Source organism: Astyanax mexicanus, chromosome 9 (genome assembly GCF_023375975.1).
Source record: "Astyanax mexicanus isolate ESR-SI-001 chromosome 9, AstMex3_surface, whole genome shotgun sequence".
In the NCBI taxonomy this organism is placed as follows: Eukaryota; Metazoa; Chordata; class Actinopteri; order Characiformes; family Acestrorhamphidae; genus Astyanax; species Astyanax mexicanus.
The window spans coordinates 16,553,659-16,570,455 of NC_064416.1; the positions used below are offsets into that span (position 1 = coordinate 16,553,659).

At 36.7% G+C, this 16,797-nt stretch overlaps 1 protein-coding gene across 8 annotated transcripts in view; it reads right to left on the reverse strand.

Annotated features, from left to right (window-relative positions):
* Nucleotides 1-5,122: 5,122 nt before the first annotated feature.
* Nucleotides 5,123-16,797, reverse strand: part of pclob (piccolo presynaptic cytomatrix protein b) — a 129,302-nt gene continuing 117,627 nt past the window's right edge. For all 8 annotated transcript variants that reach the window (XM_022679579.2, XM_049483372.1, XM_049483371.1 and 5 more), the window contains 5 exons: nt 14,391-14,496; nt 14,168-14,235; nt 11,279-11,413; nt 10,295-10,440; nt 5,123-8,650 (listed from right to left, as the gene is read on the reverse strand). In XM_022679579.2, the coding sequence (XP_022535300.2) occupies nt 8,507-8,650; nt 10,295-10,440; nt 11,279-11,413; nt 14,168-14,235; nt 14,391-14,496 (599 nt within the window). In that variant the 3' untranslated portion in view covers nt 5,123-8,506. The remainder of the gene's footprint in view (nt 8,651-10,294; nt 10,441-11,278; nt 11,414-14,167; nt 14,236-14,390; nt 14,497-16,797) is intronic.

Below are 16,797 nucleotides of genomic sequence, written 5' to 3' on the forward strand. Positions count from 1 at the left end.
GGGTACCACTATCTTAAAATGAAGCCACGATAAGTTGACCATTGAGGGCGAATTAAACTACAGCTGATAAGCCGACATTTTTGGTGAGGTGCTCTTCATTCTCATGTTGACAGTCACCAGATAGTTTCAGCAACAGAAGGAATTAATGTATTTCCACATAATTAATTTTGCAATCTCTTCCTCTATCCTACCAATTCGTTCATGCTGATTGTTCAACTACCTGTGCACTTTCAAAGTTCTCAGTACCTTATTATTAATGTCAGGGCCCTCAAATTCTACCAGTCAGTAAAGTGTGGAGATACTTTGAGCTTGTTAATGGTGTAAAAATAGCCATTTCTTTTTTTATAATTTTATTTCTAATTTCTTCTCATTTTCTGCCCAATTTACAAGGCCAATTACCCAACCAGACGTCAGACTCTTTTAGAACTGCTCCTAATGCAGACTTTGCCGAGTAGCATCACAGTGCACTCAGCGACTCGGTTCTGATACATCAGCACACAGACGCCTCGTGTTGCGGACATCACCCGTTGAAGTGATATGGGGTGAGAGCACCATCTGCCCCCTCCCCCCCAGAGTGAGCAAGCCATTTGTGCTCTCTCAGGGCTCTGGTAGCCAATGGCAAGCTGCATGAGCAGGATTCGAACCAGCAATCTCCCGCTGGACCACTCGGAGCCCCAAAAAAGCCATTTCTTTACATAGGCAATGCAATGCCCCTATCACTAGCATTGTAAGCCTGTGAGGAGCATCAGCTAGATGCTGGGGGTGAACAGCAGTAGGCTATTCAACAAAAGCTCATACTGATTATCATGATTCACATCTCCCCAAGTTCATTTCACACCACATTTCTCCTTTAACACACTCTTACCAGCTTCAGCCAGCGTCTTCACAAGGTATTTCGCTTTTGTTCTTGGGTTGATTTGCACATTTCGGACAAAAGCACGTTTATCTATGAGAGACAGTACCCATCTCTTCCTGAGCGCCATGATGGCTGGACATTCCCAACTTGTTTATACTAGCGTATCATTGTTAATATACGAGATAAACGAGGCACCTTCAGGCATCTGGAAATTGCACCGAATGGTGAACCAGACTCCTGCAAATCCATAGTTCTCTGTTCATGTGATATGTTGGCTGATTTCTTTAGACTTTCCCATGATGTAACACAAAGAAGCAGTATGTTTCCATTGTGCCTTAAATAAAAAATGTCCACAGGTGTGTCTTTATCCCTTATAGCCCCATTGACGCAAATTGCATCAAAAGTTGTGCATTGTTTATACAGCTTAATTACTCAGGAATGCGTGACAAACTGGGAACCTGATTTTTTCTAAAAATAGCACTGACCACGTGCTGAACTAAAGTGTTTTCGAGAAATCTAGAGGTGGGAATATCAAGAAAAATAAATCTGACTAGTGCTGCTCATCTATTCTGTTACAGTAATCATGTTATGAACTATCATCAAAATCCTTATACTTTTAACTAATATACACTATTAACTATTACTGAAAATAAAGCTATTGTGTGAATGAATTTGTCTGCACATTAAAAAATAATAATAAAAAAAAACTTTTTAATTTTGATTTAAATATTTTCCATTCCATAAAGATTTACAAATTCTGGAAGCATTTCTACATCTCAAATGATGACATTTTGAGCAGCTCAGTGTCAAAAATAGCATGTGGCTGTCTCCTAACATAACTGTGTTATAACAAGTGAAAGAGAAAAACACACCAAAATAGGGTTAATTAACTCAGATGTTGCCAATAAACCTTTTAGAAGACATGACATCAATCATAATATGGCCTGTCCCACATTGGTTAAGGGCATAGTGATGTTAGTGTAGGTAAACTTTTGACTTTGCTAAAAGTAATTAAAATGCCTAAGAAATCTCTCTCATCATTCTTGCATTTGGTAAATATAAATAATTGTCAAAAAAAACGTTAAAAAAATCAGACAGTAAGAAAAACAAACACATGTCTTTTTTATATACTGTAGTGTATGTAAACTTTTGGTTTCAACTGCACTTAATAACTTTCGTAAACTTGTAAAGCACCCCAAATCCTGAGATGCTTATCCACTTGTAAATACTACTTTATAGGCTGTTTAAGAGTAAAATTGACAAGGGATACCAAAAGTACTTCCAAAAACCACTTGAACATACTGTAGAATTATATTGTTTTTGAGTCAATTTGAGTATTTCCATCAAGTCTTTCTCAAGGATCTAATGTAAATCAGTATTGGGTGTGTTATCTGGAGATGAGATTAAAAGCAATATACATACAGCTATATAAAGTGAAATAGAAAAAAAAAAAAAAAAACAGCCAGAGACTAGTATAGATTAGTACACTAAAGCAGCAACGCTCCCGCCAGGCAATTCCCGCTTTCCAATACACATTTCCTGCTGCCAGCTGGAATACTGATTAGCTATACTAAATACTGGAATACTGAAAGCTATATCTCCAAGTAGCATGCTTCATAAATCCCCTCCACCATCATTTATGTCTCCTGTACTGGAATCAGAGAAGCATACAAGCTTATTTTGTCAAGGTAACAGACTGATCAAGGGTTTCAAAATGCATTGTTAGAGCTATTTTTGTAAGATGACATTATAATGTAAAAAAAAAACACCATACTCTGTGTTAAAATCAGAGGCAAGGTCTTTCCATTACAGACTGGGCTTTGCTCTGTTCAGCTGCTGCCCTCTGTTGGGAGAATTCTGCAAACACATTTCCTGCAAGTCTGAGAGTCTTTATGGAAGTAACTAAACTGAAAACGTCATACTTATCGGTCTGTTTATCTCAGGCCAAACGATTTCCATATCAAATCAGTATAATTTGGATATAAAAAGTGACTAAAATGCTTTTTCTAAGCCTAAAAGATAAAAATGTTAGATTGTTGCCTTTAAAGTCTGTTTATCCATACAAACACAGAATTATAATGGTTTATATGTAGTCAGAGAAGTCTGAAGTTGTCACCCAAATAAATCAAAACTAACTCTTTCTCTCTCTCTCTCTCTCTCTCTCTCTCTCTCTCTCTCTCTCTCTCTCTCTCTTTCTTTCTCTCTCGTTGTACCCAATAATAAAGAGGGACTATTTGTGTTGTAATTTTCCTGGGAAAATGACTCCAAAAGAGCATTTTCACAGACAAACCAAATCTCACTGAAGCTGCGGGAGTCTCCCACATTTCGGTAGTGGCTCCCTGATGCCCGTGAGTCACATATCTCCCGGTTCTGATTGGCCTGTTCTCTGCAAAGAGTCTGTGAGACAGCCAATCAGTTTTTAGTGTGGGCGGGCAGTGTTTTTCCCCCCTCCCGGACGGGATTTGTTCAGTGAGTGAGAGAAAGCAGATCATGGTGGAGGCAATATTAATAATTATTGTAATATGATATGAAATGTTTTTGATGTTGTGCAATTTTTTGTGATATTGTCAATTTTTGTCAAATAAAGGCTTTTTTTTCCAAAAAAAAAAAAAGCAAAGCAGGGGCAGGGGCTTCCAAAAAGAAAAAGGATAAAACTCATTTCACCTCTGAATACTCTAAATTTAATTAAAAAAAAAGTAAAATTAATTAATATAAAAGTAAAGTTTCGTCATCCTTTGGTGTGTGTGTAAGTTTTTTTGTTTAGTTTTTTTTGGTTGGGGGGGACCTCCCTGAAATCAACTTTTGCAACTTGGGATGTCTGTTTTCAACTCATCCAGGAGGTAACAAAATAACCCACAACCACATCTAAACCTAAAGAACTGCAGGTCTCACCTTCCCTTTAGATAAGGCCAATCTTAATGATCCAGTAATAAGAAAGAGACCGTTCAAAAATACTATCCATGTCAGAGTTCCCCAGAGAATCCCCAGGACTTTAAGAAAAATATTCTGTGGACCGACGTGGCAAAAGTGGAACTTTTTGGAAAGTGTGTGTCTTATTATATTACAGAAAAAGAACATAATACTGAAAAGCTGCTTTACTGCTTCAGGACCTGGACAACTTGCTGTGATTGATGGAACCATGAGTTCTTCCCAATATAAAATACTGAAGGAGAGGGAGAATGTCCGTCCATCAGTTTGTGACCTTAAGCTCAGGTGTACTTGGGTTCTGCCATAATGATTCAAAGGACAGCAGCAAGTTTACCTTTTTCATGGGCGCAACCCACATATTCATCTGTACTGCTCATCCCACAAATGCATGTTCCTTAAAATATGACTCTATTTAAAAAGGCAATTAACATTTTTACATTTTTTTTTATTAATTATCTTTTTCATTCCAACACTCAAAGTAAAAAATTAAAGAAATGACTGTTTTACAGAAATTGTTAGGCTGTTATAAACAGGGACCTTTATCATTAAATTATGTCTATCCTTAGGCCTGCTGCTAGAATGTGTTTAACAGACAGAATTGTGAACAGTTGTGAACAGCGGGAATGTATGCATTTCCACAGAATTAATTTTGCAATCTGTTCCTTCATCCTACCTATTTGTTTGTGCTGATTAGTCAACTTATTGTGACTTTATTTCAAGATGACTGCACCTCAAGATGGCGGAACAACCTCGCGGTACTGTGTTTGTAAACAGTCTTTTTTTAACTAACTACCTGTGCACTTTCTCAGTACTCAGTGTGTGTGTGTGTGTGTGTGTGTGTGACTGTATGCCCACATATGGACTGGCACTCCGTGTTGGGTCAGCTCCTCAGTGCCCGGTGCAGTCCTCCAGGTAGACGGTTGTTTCCGGTTGAGTGCACTATGCGTGATTGGCTGCCGCACCTGCCACTTCTCGCCGTTGTGTGTTAAGTGTATGGAATGTAATTGTAAGCTTCCTTGAGTGCCTTGAGTGGCAGAAAGGTGCAATATAAGTGTAATTGTAAGTAAGTATGTTTCCTTTTTTACAGTTAGTATTTGGACTATGTTGTTTTGGTCCTTCAGGTAAACTTAAAACTGAAAAAAGTCAGTGGGTTATACAGCTTAGTTTCACCTGTAAACACTCTGTGAAACTGAGAAAAAGAAAACATCCAACATTCAAGCAATGAAGATGGCTACAGTAGAAATAGAAATCCACCTTGTTGTAGTCAGGTGGTACACCGTATTACGTAATATAAAATTATGTTTTGTTGATAGAAAAAAAGACAACACTTTTTCACATTTGGAATAGAATCTCTTCTTTAATATTTATTATTTAGACTCAGGGAAACATTTTATTGTTGTTATTTTTTTCTACAGCACAATTTGCATAATTCCATGACATCCTGTGGACAACCACAAAAACATTAAATTTCTCATTTTTACACGAAGTGAAAAACAAGACTCATTGTACAAGCATTTTTACAGTCAGCATACATCTTCAGATAAATCTATTCAGCGTCCCTCTTTTTAAACAGAATCTGGAGGCAAAAATATCAACAAACATCTAGCGAAACATGCAACATCCATGTAAAACCTAGAAACTCTTTTACAACCATCGGAGTTGAAAAGAATTCCTTTTGTGTGTTATTTTTTTTTTCTCTTAATCTTCTTAATTCTGAGAAATGCCACTCATTGATCTTTATTGGAGAGGTTGGGTCATCGTTGGGTCAATCGAATGGATGAATTGCTCACATAGCTAGACAAATACATATGTACAGACAGGACTTTGACCTTGAGATCGCACTCACATGCTCAATGTCAGACCAATAAATAATTCAAACCTCTTCTTATAGAAAATATCTCGTGTATTTACAGAATCAAAAATAATCCGTTAATCACATTCACACTGTTTACTGCAACTGAATACATCAGACTCGTCTTTAATGTACGTTTTTCCCAGGAATACGGCATGACAAATCAGGCTACGTAGAGAGAACACGACGGCCATGTGGGCGGAGCCATTATTTCTGTCGTTATTTAAAGGGGACACAGCATTGATTGAAAACAAGATACACAACACTACATTAGCGGCGGGACGCTACACGCACAGACACAGAGCTGATGATATTCAATGTGTTGAATTGATTGGCCGTCAAAAGTGGGCCCTTAAATCTGTAGAGCACCAGCAAGGCTGAAATGTATTTCAGTGCTTCTTTTGGTGTAGATGAAGAGCTGCTTTTTTCCCGTGACCTTTCAAATGTCACTGTATTAATAGCAATAACAGGATTTAAAATGATGGAAAGTCAAACAGAACACATTGGAACAGTGTCTTATAACTAAAGTGCATGAGCTCAACATATACTGTCATAACAGCAAGTAATAATAAAAAAAACAATAATTAAATTTTTTATATATATCTTTTACAATATCTATGTTCATTAAAAGTAAAATAATATTTATAAGGTACATATTTAGTCAGACAAACTCGCACCGATTTACACACATTAAGAAAAATGCATCCAGACATAATTTATTATGTTGCATAGAATTACCCAAACTGAACCAGTGGATTTGGTTAGGACACTAGGTTGGCACGTGTTAGTTCATCTCACTGTGACAACAACCCTTTATTCACCGCATGAAGACGTCATTGTTCACGCACACGTGATATCTGTACACTCTCACTATCACTATGTACAACGTATTATTAATGTATTAAATATGATATGATATCATAAAGAAATCCACTGACTTTACTGAAGAAAACACTGCTGCTTCAAGAAAATCCGTGTGTCTATATAGTTTTTCATAATTAGCTCCTCCACATCTTCAGCCCAAAGACGACTGATGCTCTGGGTCGACGCTTGAGTTAATCGTCTGGTGTGTTTGGTGTTCTGATGACCAACGCGGACATCAGACGACTGCACTGGTGTTGCTATGCATCATTTACACTGATATGGTGCAGGGCAAAGTGGCAGTGAATGTGTTTGGGACATTGGTACTAGTCTCTGGTACTGATAAAACAGACATGAACAGACCAGCGACGAACAATCATTCCTTAAGCAAAACAAACAAATAAACAAACGACCAACCAACCAAACAAACAAACAAACAAACAAACAAAAGGAAAATAGAACTGCATCATTAAACTGCACCACAAATGGGCAGTGACACCAATTATAGACAGATATCTTGCACCATTTGAAATAAACACGAACAGCAACCAGATTTCAATAGGGCCAATTACTTAGCCTTGAGGGACGCCATCCCCCAGTCAAAGTGAAGAGATTCTGCATCTTGTTTTATTTCATTTTTTTTTTTGTCTCGTATTTTTTTTTCTTCGTTGCATATTTTCGTCTGAACACAGAACTTTATCACAAAACAGAGAACAAGACTGACGACATCGGAACATTTACATGACAATTACTCCAAGATGCTTAAAAAAAAAAAAAAACGTAAAAATATGGTCACATACAATCATACTGTGCATTTAAATCTCCGAGTAGGCGTCTCTGCGGCCTCATGGAAAACCAACCATTTTTGAGGACGCAGGACTTTTTTTTCCAACAACTAGAGTTACGTTAGTTGAAGGTCTCGAACGAATAGACGTGTTCAAAACATGACGTCAAAAAATACCCAGGAAAGATTTTCACTTCGGATAGTTCACCAACTATCTGTGGTTTAGCCGAAGTTTTCATTCCGTCATCGCAGCTGCTTGTGAGAACCGAGTCCATGTGAAGAGTTGATGATATATTAATGATGATATCGAGATCCTCAGACTCAAAGAAATACTGCACAAAATCTTTGAATGAACAGTCTGAGGAATTGAGGACGGGTCACTCGGGTTGGGATACCAAAGACTGAGGATCACGGCGCACGTGTGCTTGATGGAGCTATGCTCGAGGTTCACACTGAATTCACCAATTGATACAGTCACTACATCTGAGTTAGGATTGTCTTATCTTTTACATAATCTGATATGATCTATTTCATAATATAGAAAATATAGAGTGGATCGAGGGTGAAAGAGGAGACTAGATTCTCTGAAAAAGTCACAGACTCTGCTACTAATATCTCTGTATATATTCAGATCTGCACAACCATCTACATATAAAGACTCTGTACATTGGCTGTACATAATGTATTGTCTTACATTGATTGTTACGAAAAGAAAAAAAGCATCTTTCCTGTTTTTAGCGTAGAAAAGACGCTATCTGTTCTGTACGATGCTGTGTGGACATTGCGTTAATGATGTTAAACCAATGCCAAAAACACATTTGACAAATATATAACAAAATATGATGTAAGGACTAGAATGGATAGTGATAGACTTGCTGAAAGATCATGTTAGATCATCTGTAATGTAAAGCACATCTAAAATTCTATCTTTATTTTTTTACATGAGTGTATCAGCAGGTATTGTCATAGGGTGACGGCTTTGGCCAAGACATTTGGGAGGTAAATATGTGATCTTTTTTTTTTTGTGAGCAATTTTGTGCTCTGAATTTCAGAAAAAAAAGATTTGTAGTACTTTTCATAGGTTGTCAATACAAGCTTAAGTATTTACTGAAACATTTTGTTTCATCATAATTACTTTCTGCATTATAAGCCTGGCTATTAGTGTGGAGGACACCTGTAGCTCAATATATCTTCATGCCCTGAGGGCAGCACTGGGTTGTGGAGCTCAGGGTTGGGTGTGAGGAGAGCTGGCCACCAGCTTGTGCCAGCTCACCGCTCGTTTCCTCATGTCCACTGTGTCCAGCCAGATGTAGGCTTCGCCGATCAGCGTCTTCTTCATGAACTTTCCTCCGTTGGACACCAGGAACAGCTGTGTGTGTAAATGAAGTTTAGAGAATACACGAGGTTTTAGAACATTAGGACTATGGTCTACTATGGAAAAGGAATTAGTGCCAAATTAAAAAAAAAAACAAATACTACAGTGGACATGAATTGCATTGAGCAAACTCACTAACATGCAGAATACGAGCCAAAATGAAACGCAAAACATCTATTATATTACATTTTACTGCACTTGATCTCTGTTGAAAACAATGCACAAGAATTTACATTTTCAAAACCAAACGCTCAATTTGTGTCAGAATTGCACTAAAAATGCAGTCAGCTCAACTGCATTGTATTCCACTGTGTGCATATCACAATGCACAGAATTGCGTTCCATCTACAAGCAGCATGGAATTCATAACACAATGAAAGAACCCACTACCGAAATTGGGGCGAGGAAGAGAAACCAGTCAGAGTAAAACTCAATAATGGGAAGTCCACACCAACGAACCCCAGACAACCCACTGTCCCCACCACCCATCTTTCCTCTGTACTGATCACTCCTGGGCTCAAAAGCAGCGTTCACACTGGACCAAACGTACCGAACCCCTGGAGAAAGTGCACCCAGGTTTGGTAAAAAAAGGCCAGTGTGAAAATATCCCAAGCGTGAGAACCAAGCCAATGTTAAAATATACACAACTCTGAAAATCACGCAGTCATCTGTAACTGTGCTAGCCATAATTTATAGAATTAGAGTAGAATACAATTTCCTTTTATATCCTGTTGCGAAAGACATTTTCTCTGGTACAGTTATGATTGCTTCTTTCTGACTGCTTTCTCAGCCCTGCCCCAATTTCATTTGTGGGTTCTTATTGGACAGTGATTGCATTTCATTGTGGCACAAACTCCGCGTTGGCTAGAGATGAATTGCAAATCACAATGGTATGGGGTTCGCTTTTGAACTTCTGCAGCACCACACAGTGGAATACAATGTAAGTGCAATTCTGACACATATTCAGCGTTTGGGTTTGAAAATGTAAATTTGTTTGTATTGTTTTTTAATACAGAGATCAAATGCAGTGAAATGTAATGTTATAGTGGTTTAACATTTCATTTTGGCTCATATTCTGCATGTTATTAAGGGATGTTTGCATCTTGTGGATTGCATTAACATTTTTCCATGGTACTGTTTGCTTTTGAATTTGGCACTAATTCCTCTCCATTGTCTACAAGTCAAACACTATTATGACTGCCCCTTTTTTACTACACTTATTGTCCACTCATTTATTAAGCTTCAATGGCTTCACACAGCTTCATTCTCAGTACTGCAGCGACACTGATTGGCATGGTGGTGGTGTTATTAGTGTGTGTTGTGCTGGTATGAGTGGACTAGCACAGTAGTGCTGCTTGAGTTTTTAAACACCTCAGTGTCACTGATGGATCGAGACCAGCCCACTGAACAGAAATATCCAGCCAACAGCATCCTGATAATGACCAAGATGCTATCTTTGTATCTAATGATGCTATCTTTGTATCTAATGATGCTATCTTTGTTCCCTGAACTTAACCAATCAGAATATTGCACCATAATCTTTGAAATAGGCCCAAACAGCACAAAAAAAACAATGCTATATAAGTTGTGTTTATTTGTGAATACATGGTTTTCTGTGTTATTCTCAGACTTTCTCACCTGAATGGAGTGACCAGCCGGGTTGAGGCTGAAGCGGAACGTCTCGTTGAAGGACGGCTCTCTGTCATGGCGGCACACCCGGGTCTTTTTCTTAATGATCCGCTTCTGCGTCGCCACGTTAACCACATACAGCTTCACGTACAAGTCTGAACAGGAAGATAATATCAGTATTTGGCCTTTAAACCCTCTGTTTGTCTGGGCATCAAAATCTATCTGCATGGGTAAAAGGTCTGGTAAAAATGCAGGCATTAATACTATGTAGTCATACTGTTGGATTTAACAGTACTCTAGATTTACCACTCTTTTTTGTTGTTGTTTTGCGAGTGCAAGTTACACTGTAAAATGCATCCAAAGTTGAATTAAAATTAATTACAAATTGAATTATAATTATGATTTGGATCAGATTGGCACTGTATTTCTCTTTCTCCAAACCTGAACCCCATTGAAAATCTCTGGAATCTAATCAAAGAAGGCTGAATGATCACAAGCCATTAAACAAAGCTGGACTGCTTTTAATAGGAATCTGGATAAAATGTTGTCAGAAGTTTATAGAATAATTTTACTCAACACATATTTGTACATAAAAAAGTCAGATCATATATATGATGTATATGTTATGTATAGTCACTGTCCAATGAAAAACAAGTATCTTCAAAACAGCAACTTTACAGGACAGCAATAAAACTTAACTTAACTTTCAATAGAAGTCAATGTAAAAGAGTTTATTTAAGGTCATTTTGGAGAATTTCTATTAGATCATTCAACAGGAAAATTAAACACAGTGTAAAATACACTTTATGTGTTCAAATGATGAAGTAAACTAAAAATTCACATTGCACAGTGATGATATACAATATGTTACAGTATGAGTTCACAGCATGAGTTCTAAGAACTTATTATACCATAATTATAATTATCATGCTTTCTGTTTTTGTTCACAGTTTAAATCCTGTGTGAATTTCTGGGCTGAGAGTTTTTCATTACCAGGCAGATGGTCCGGTGATTTGAACTTGTAGGTGATGTTTCTGCACTGGAGGATCTCGAGGACCAGCTGCTCTCCTTCAGTCTTCATCTCCTTCTTCAGAGCCACCTTGATCTCCCCCATCATCTGGTTCTTATCTAATCCATAATCCATAAAGGTAATGAGAACGTTAACATCATTGGGAAATCCACAGTGCATCTGCCTTCAGAGTGTATGCACACTGAAAAGATTATAACACTAAATATATGTATTATTAAGTTCAGGGAAAATGATTTGGTCTGACAAGGCAGGGGAGGAGGAGCTAACATCAGTAGGCAATAACCTATGAACAGAAATCTCTAAATCAACAAGAATGAACAGGAATTATCATATCTTAATGAAATCTAATGGAATATATGTCAGTATTAAAAAGTCAGAACAACAAACCATACACTCCTATTACTAAAAAAAAAAAAAAACACACAATTTTGATTATCACTGCACTAGTTTAAAAGCCTGGTTCCAGAACATGCCAACTGACTACCTTTATAAAGGGTATATAAATGGTTAATTACAATTAGTTTATTAATGGTTACTAATTAGGTTGTAAATGCCTTAAAATCATTAATAATCAGTTATAACACATACGTAGAAAGATCAACAATGACTTGTTGTTTGTCAAATAGTGAACCCACAGCCGTCTATATTGTTGCCCTTTCTATGTATGTGTTATAACTGATTATTAATGATTTTTAAGGCATTTACCACCTAATTAGTAACCATTAATAAACTGATTGTAAACCATTTATAAACCCTTTATAAAGGTAGTCTTATTTTGAAGTGGTACCATTTTCTGAATAGATTTGAGTCAAATTGTTTAGATTTAGTATATCTTTGATATAGTTAACCTTATTTCATTTACAATAAAAGGTTTATTTTAAAGATCGACAAGCAATGATGTCACAGATAGATCTATACAAATGATTACAGGTGTGGGTGTGGTCTAATAAGACACTGGCTCTTGTCACAAAATAGCGGAAAGTGCTTCCCCTGCTTCACTCTCTCTACTTTTGGTTAAAGATTGTTGACTGATAGACATGTGTCTATGCCACTGGTTCTGAAAAAACCCATATAGCATACAGTATTTTAGAGCTGGGCATCACCACTGTTTTTAGAGCAGATTTGATTCAAATAGTTGGGATTAAATATTGATATGTTTAAATATATTTATTTAAGTTACAGTAATTGTTAGGCTATAAGAGATTTTCAGAGAACTACTGTTGAAGTTGTTGAAGGAACACTCATCCTATCATTATAAAAAATATTAGCGTTTACATTAAGAAATGATTCAAAGCTGTAGCAATAATGTTTCTCAGTATAATAATGGCTTTGCTTTAGTACAAGGCTATTTTTTAAATTAATTTTGGCTGTATATTAATTAATTTTAGATTGTTCCAATGATAGTTGGATTGAAGTAAAAATAAAATTTTTAAAGATATTAATTAGCTAACTGGGTGGATCAAATGTGTAAACTAAAATGTGGAAAAAACAAGGGTCCTTATAGAATAGAGATAAAAAAAAACCTTCTAACTTCTACCATATTCAGGAAATAGAAGAAAACATTCAGTGACCTCTAGTGGATGAGAGTTGAATTGTGTTAAATTGTGTAATATAACCAACCAAAAACACACATTCATATAATATATATATATATATATATATATATATATATATATATATATATATATATATATATATATATATATTTATATAGTAACATTCTAACATTAAATTAAATGTTTTTTGTTAAATGTAGTTTTAAAAAGTAAAATAATTAATTATTTATATATCAGGACGTTGCTGCTCTTATAAGAAAATGTTCTGTGCTTTTAAAGGGTATTTATCAGTCTGTCTGGGCAAGGTTACAGCCCAGACTCGAGCCTGTCTCCTCTGCGGCCTTCTCCTAACACACACACACACACACTCACACAGCTGTGATGAATAATTCAGAAGAGTAGAGCAATGACACAGTGGCACGGTTATGGTAGAACAGAAGGAGAGGAGCGCTGTATCCGTTAGGCCGACAGGCTCAGAGTCTCATAAACAGCTTTTAGACAAGCGCTAATTCAACCTTAGGGGCACAGCGGCCCACCAGTGCTCTCCTGCATCAGGTGCCTTTGCTTTAACATTGTACTCTACTGCATACAGGCATGAATCAGATTACAGAGGTTACAATTTTACCACTTCCTGCAAAGTCCTTTTACTGTCACTTCTGCCTTCTGTACAATATCTCTACAGCAGAAAATGTATTAATTCTTCCTTTCATAAAGTATGAATTAGATTTTATCGTTAATGGGCTACTTACATGGCAAAAAAATAAAAATGTTGCCCTAAAATAAGTTAAATAATCAGTCCAATTTTATATTATGCTTCTAGTACCTGTGTAGGTACACATTAACAATCCATGTAATTACACAGTAAGCTACTGTGTAACTACTAGTGAAGTTTATATTGTTATAGATTGATTAAAGTTGTAATAATAATAAAACCATGCAGATGTGGGCAAGAAACTTCAGGTATGTGAAGCATTTAGAATGGTAATAAATGTGATTTCCGTGAGTTTAAAAATAGAGTGATTTTTGGTCTAAGAGGGACAGTTTTAAGTATATCTAGAACTGCTGATCTCCTGTGATTTTTAATTTAAATAATCTAAACATGGTTCTGGAGATAACTCAGGTAGCTACTCTGTTTAAGCAAATTCACGCAGACCTTATAAGAAGATGTCAGGGGAACAATATAATAAGGGTCATTCACTGTCTCAAAAGAAAGAACACAATCACATCAGAAATCACCCCCAAAAACGACCTCAGGGAATCTCTTACACAGGATATAATGAAAAGTATGACCCTTACTTTCAGAGTCAGGCAGGCTGTTCATAGGATCAGACCCTCTCTTATCCAAGCCGTTCGGAATGGCCTTCCTGATGGAGAAAAAGACAAATTCATACGTCAGCACAGTCGCATCTTCAGACCCTCTGAGCAACTGACTCACCTAATGGCTGATCCTACTGCACTGGATCTCCACTGCTAATGAATAATGAACTGAACCGGGATTGAGATGAAAGAGTGCACTCACAGCTGAGGGACCTGAAAGATAGCGCTGTCCACTGCATTAGTGCCTGTTCCATCCTCACTGTCCAGAGTATAGCCGTCTCCTTCATTCAGCCTGTGTCCTGCTCTGTCTGCAAATGTGAAAAGACAGCAGGAGGGAGGAAAAGAAACACAAAGAGAGAGAAAAGAATACAGACAGAGAGATAGAGTAAGAGAGTTAGTAAGGCTCATGCAAGCATCCATTTAAACAAGCCAATATCATAACAAAGTGGAGGGACTGTTACACAAAGTAACAATTAATAGCCGTCAAATCAAAATCTTGAAACTTTTAAAATGATAGATTTAAAAAGACTGGACCAGGTCTCATCAATTTAGCTAGGGTGACTAAAAATCTGTTTTCCCTAGTTTTGGTAATTGAGAATGTAATAATGTTTATTAGTATAGGTGCATAATTTTAGAGATACACTGATTGACGAAAAAAAAAATCACTATAAAGGAGTTGTATGAATTGAATGAGCTTTATACTGTATGTGTAAATGTAATGATGGTATACAGCTCCGAAAAAAAGGAGGTCACTTAAAAATAAGATGAGTTTCATTGATTTTATCAAATTGAAAACCTCTCGAATATAATCAAAAAGGAAGATGGATGATCACAAGCCATCAAACCAAACTGAACTGCTTGAACTTCTGCACCAGGAGTAAAGGTATAAAGTTATCCAAAAGCAGTGTGTAAGACTGGTGGAGGAGAACATGATGCCAAGATGCATGAAAACTGTGATTAAAAACCAGAGTTATTCCACCAAATATTGATTTCTGAACTCCTAACATTGTATGAATATGAACTTGTTTTCTGTTCATTATTTGAAGTCTAAAAGCTCTGCATCTTTTTTGTCATTGCAGCCATTTCTTATTTTCTGCTTATAACTGCTCTTATAACAAAAAATTATTTGGAGTTTGGGAGAAATGTTGTCAGTGGTTTATAGGATAAAACAATAATGTTCATTTTACTCAAACATATACTTATAAATAGCAAAATCAGAGAAACTGATTAAGAAACTGAAGTGGTCTCTTATTTTTTTCCAGAGCTGTATGTAAGTGAGTTCAATATTAGAGTGAAGGGGATAAGTTACTAAGGAAAATGTTGGAAAGGAGTAACTTAGGCACTTATAGCCTGGATACAAGATGAGAAACAGAGACACTTAGATTAGGTCATTGGATAAACTGCACTTAGCAGGTCATTACACATGTTGTAAAGTAACATTTGGTTTTAAAAAGACTGTTATAAGTGTAAAAATGTCTTTATTTTAAAACATTTTAACTGTTCTAAATATATACTGGATCACCAGAGCAGCTCACATGGCATTCATTCATTCTAGAGATCACAACTGGACATTTATTATTAAATGAATGAAAAAACGATAGAATGAGACTTTTAATGCCCTTATGTGGCAACCCAGTATATGTTTTTCTTTTTTTGGTCAATGAGTTATGTCAATTTTGCCCACACATACACAGATGTAGGAACACTTCGAAACTCAGGAACACAGCAAGGTGGATGTCTACACATCCCCAGTGTCAAGCCAAATTAGTGGTCACCCTCTATTAACATCCAAGGATTTGATTTGACAGTGAAATCAGTGAAATAAAAACAATACAGCACAAAAATATAAATGAAAAAAAAAAAAAACAACAACGCTAAATTTACTTTTTATATATCCAGGGTTAAGTATTCCTCTCATAGTTAATGATTAAACAATGTCATACACCTAGCTTTAGGTTTTACCATATATTTTAAAGACGTCCCCCTCTTACAAGATTATTACATACTGTATTTAATATGATGTTCATTGGTTGATTGGTTGATTATTGAGAAACAGTGTAAAGAATAGGTTAGGTTTAGTTTTAGACTAAGGAGGAGTCATGTGTCTCACCTCCTCCGCAGTGCTCCTCCCCCCTTGACGGTCAGCTGATTCGGTACATGGGCTCTCACTGGCCGGTGTGGAGATGGATTTCCCATAGTGAGCATGTACTGTACTGGATGTGTGCATGTTGTTCTCACATGAAACCAGCTTATGACTTTTACACACCACAGTCATGCTAACAGAAATATGGGTTTGACCCGGGTAGAGGTTTCATCAGCGTGGGGTATCTGAGGGGGTGGAAACTGGCATGCTGTGGCATTCAATGTGTACAGGGTTTCTAAATACACATTCCATCTCAAAGGACTAGGCTGCAATGCTGGTGCAATGACGGAAGTATACAGGGGTTTATGCCGTTTCTGAGGGGTTTATTCATGCAACACATGCTACGTTATCACTGATCTAAAGTTTTAATACAGTTTAAGGGTTAGTATCTGAGCTGGAATAACAGCGGATGTAATTTTTATTAGGAAAACTTTTGTTTTACACTAGCCTGAGGCATATTTATGAT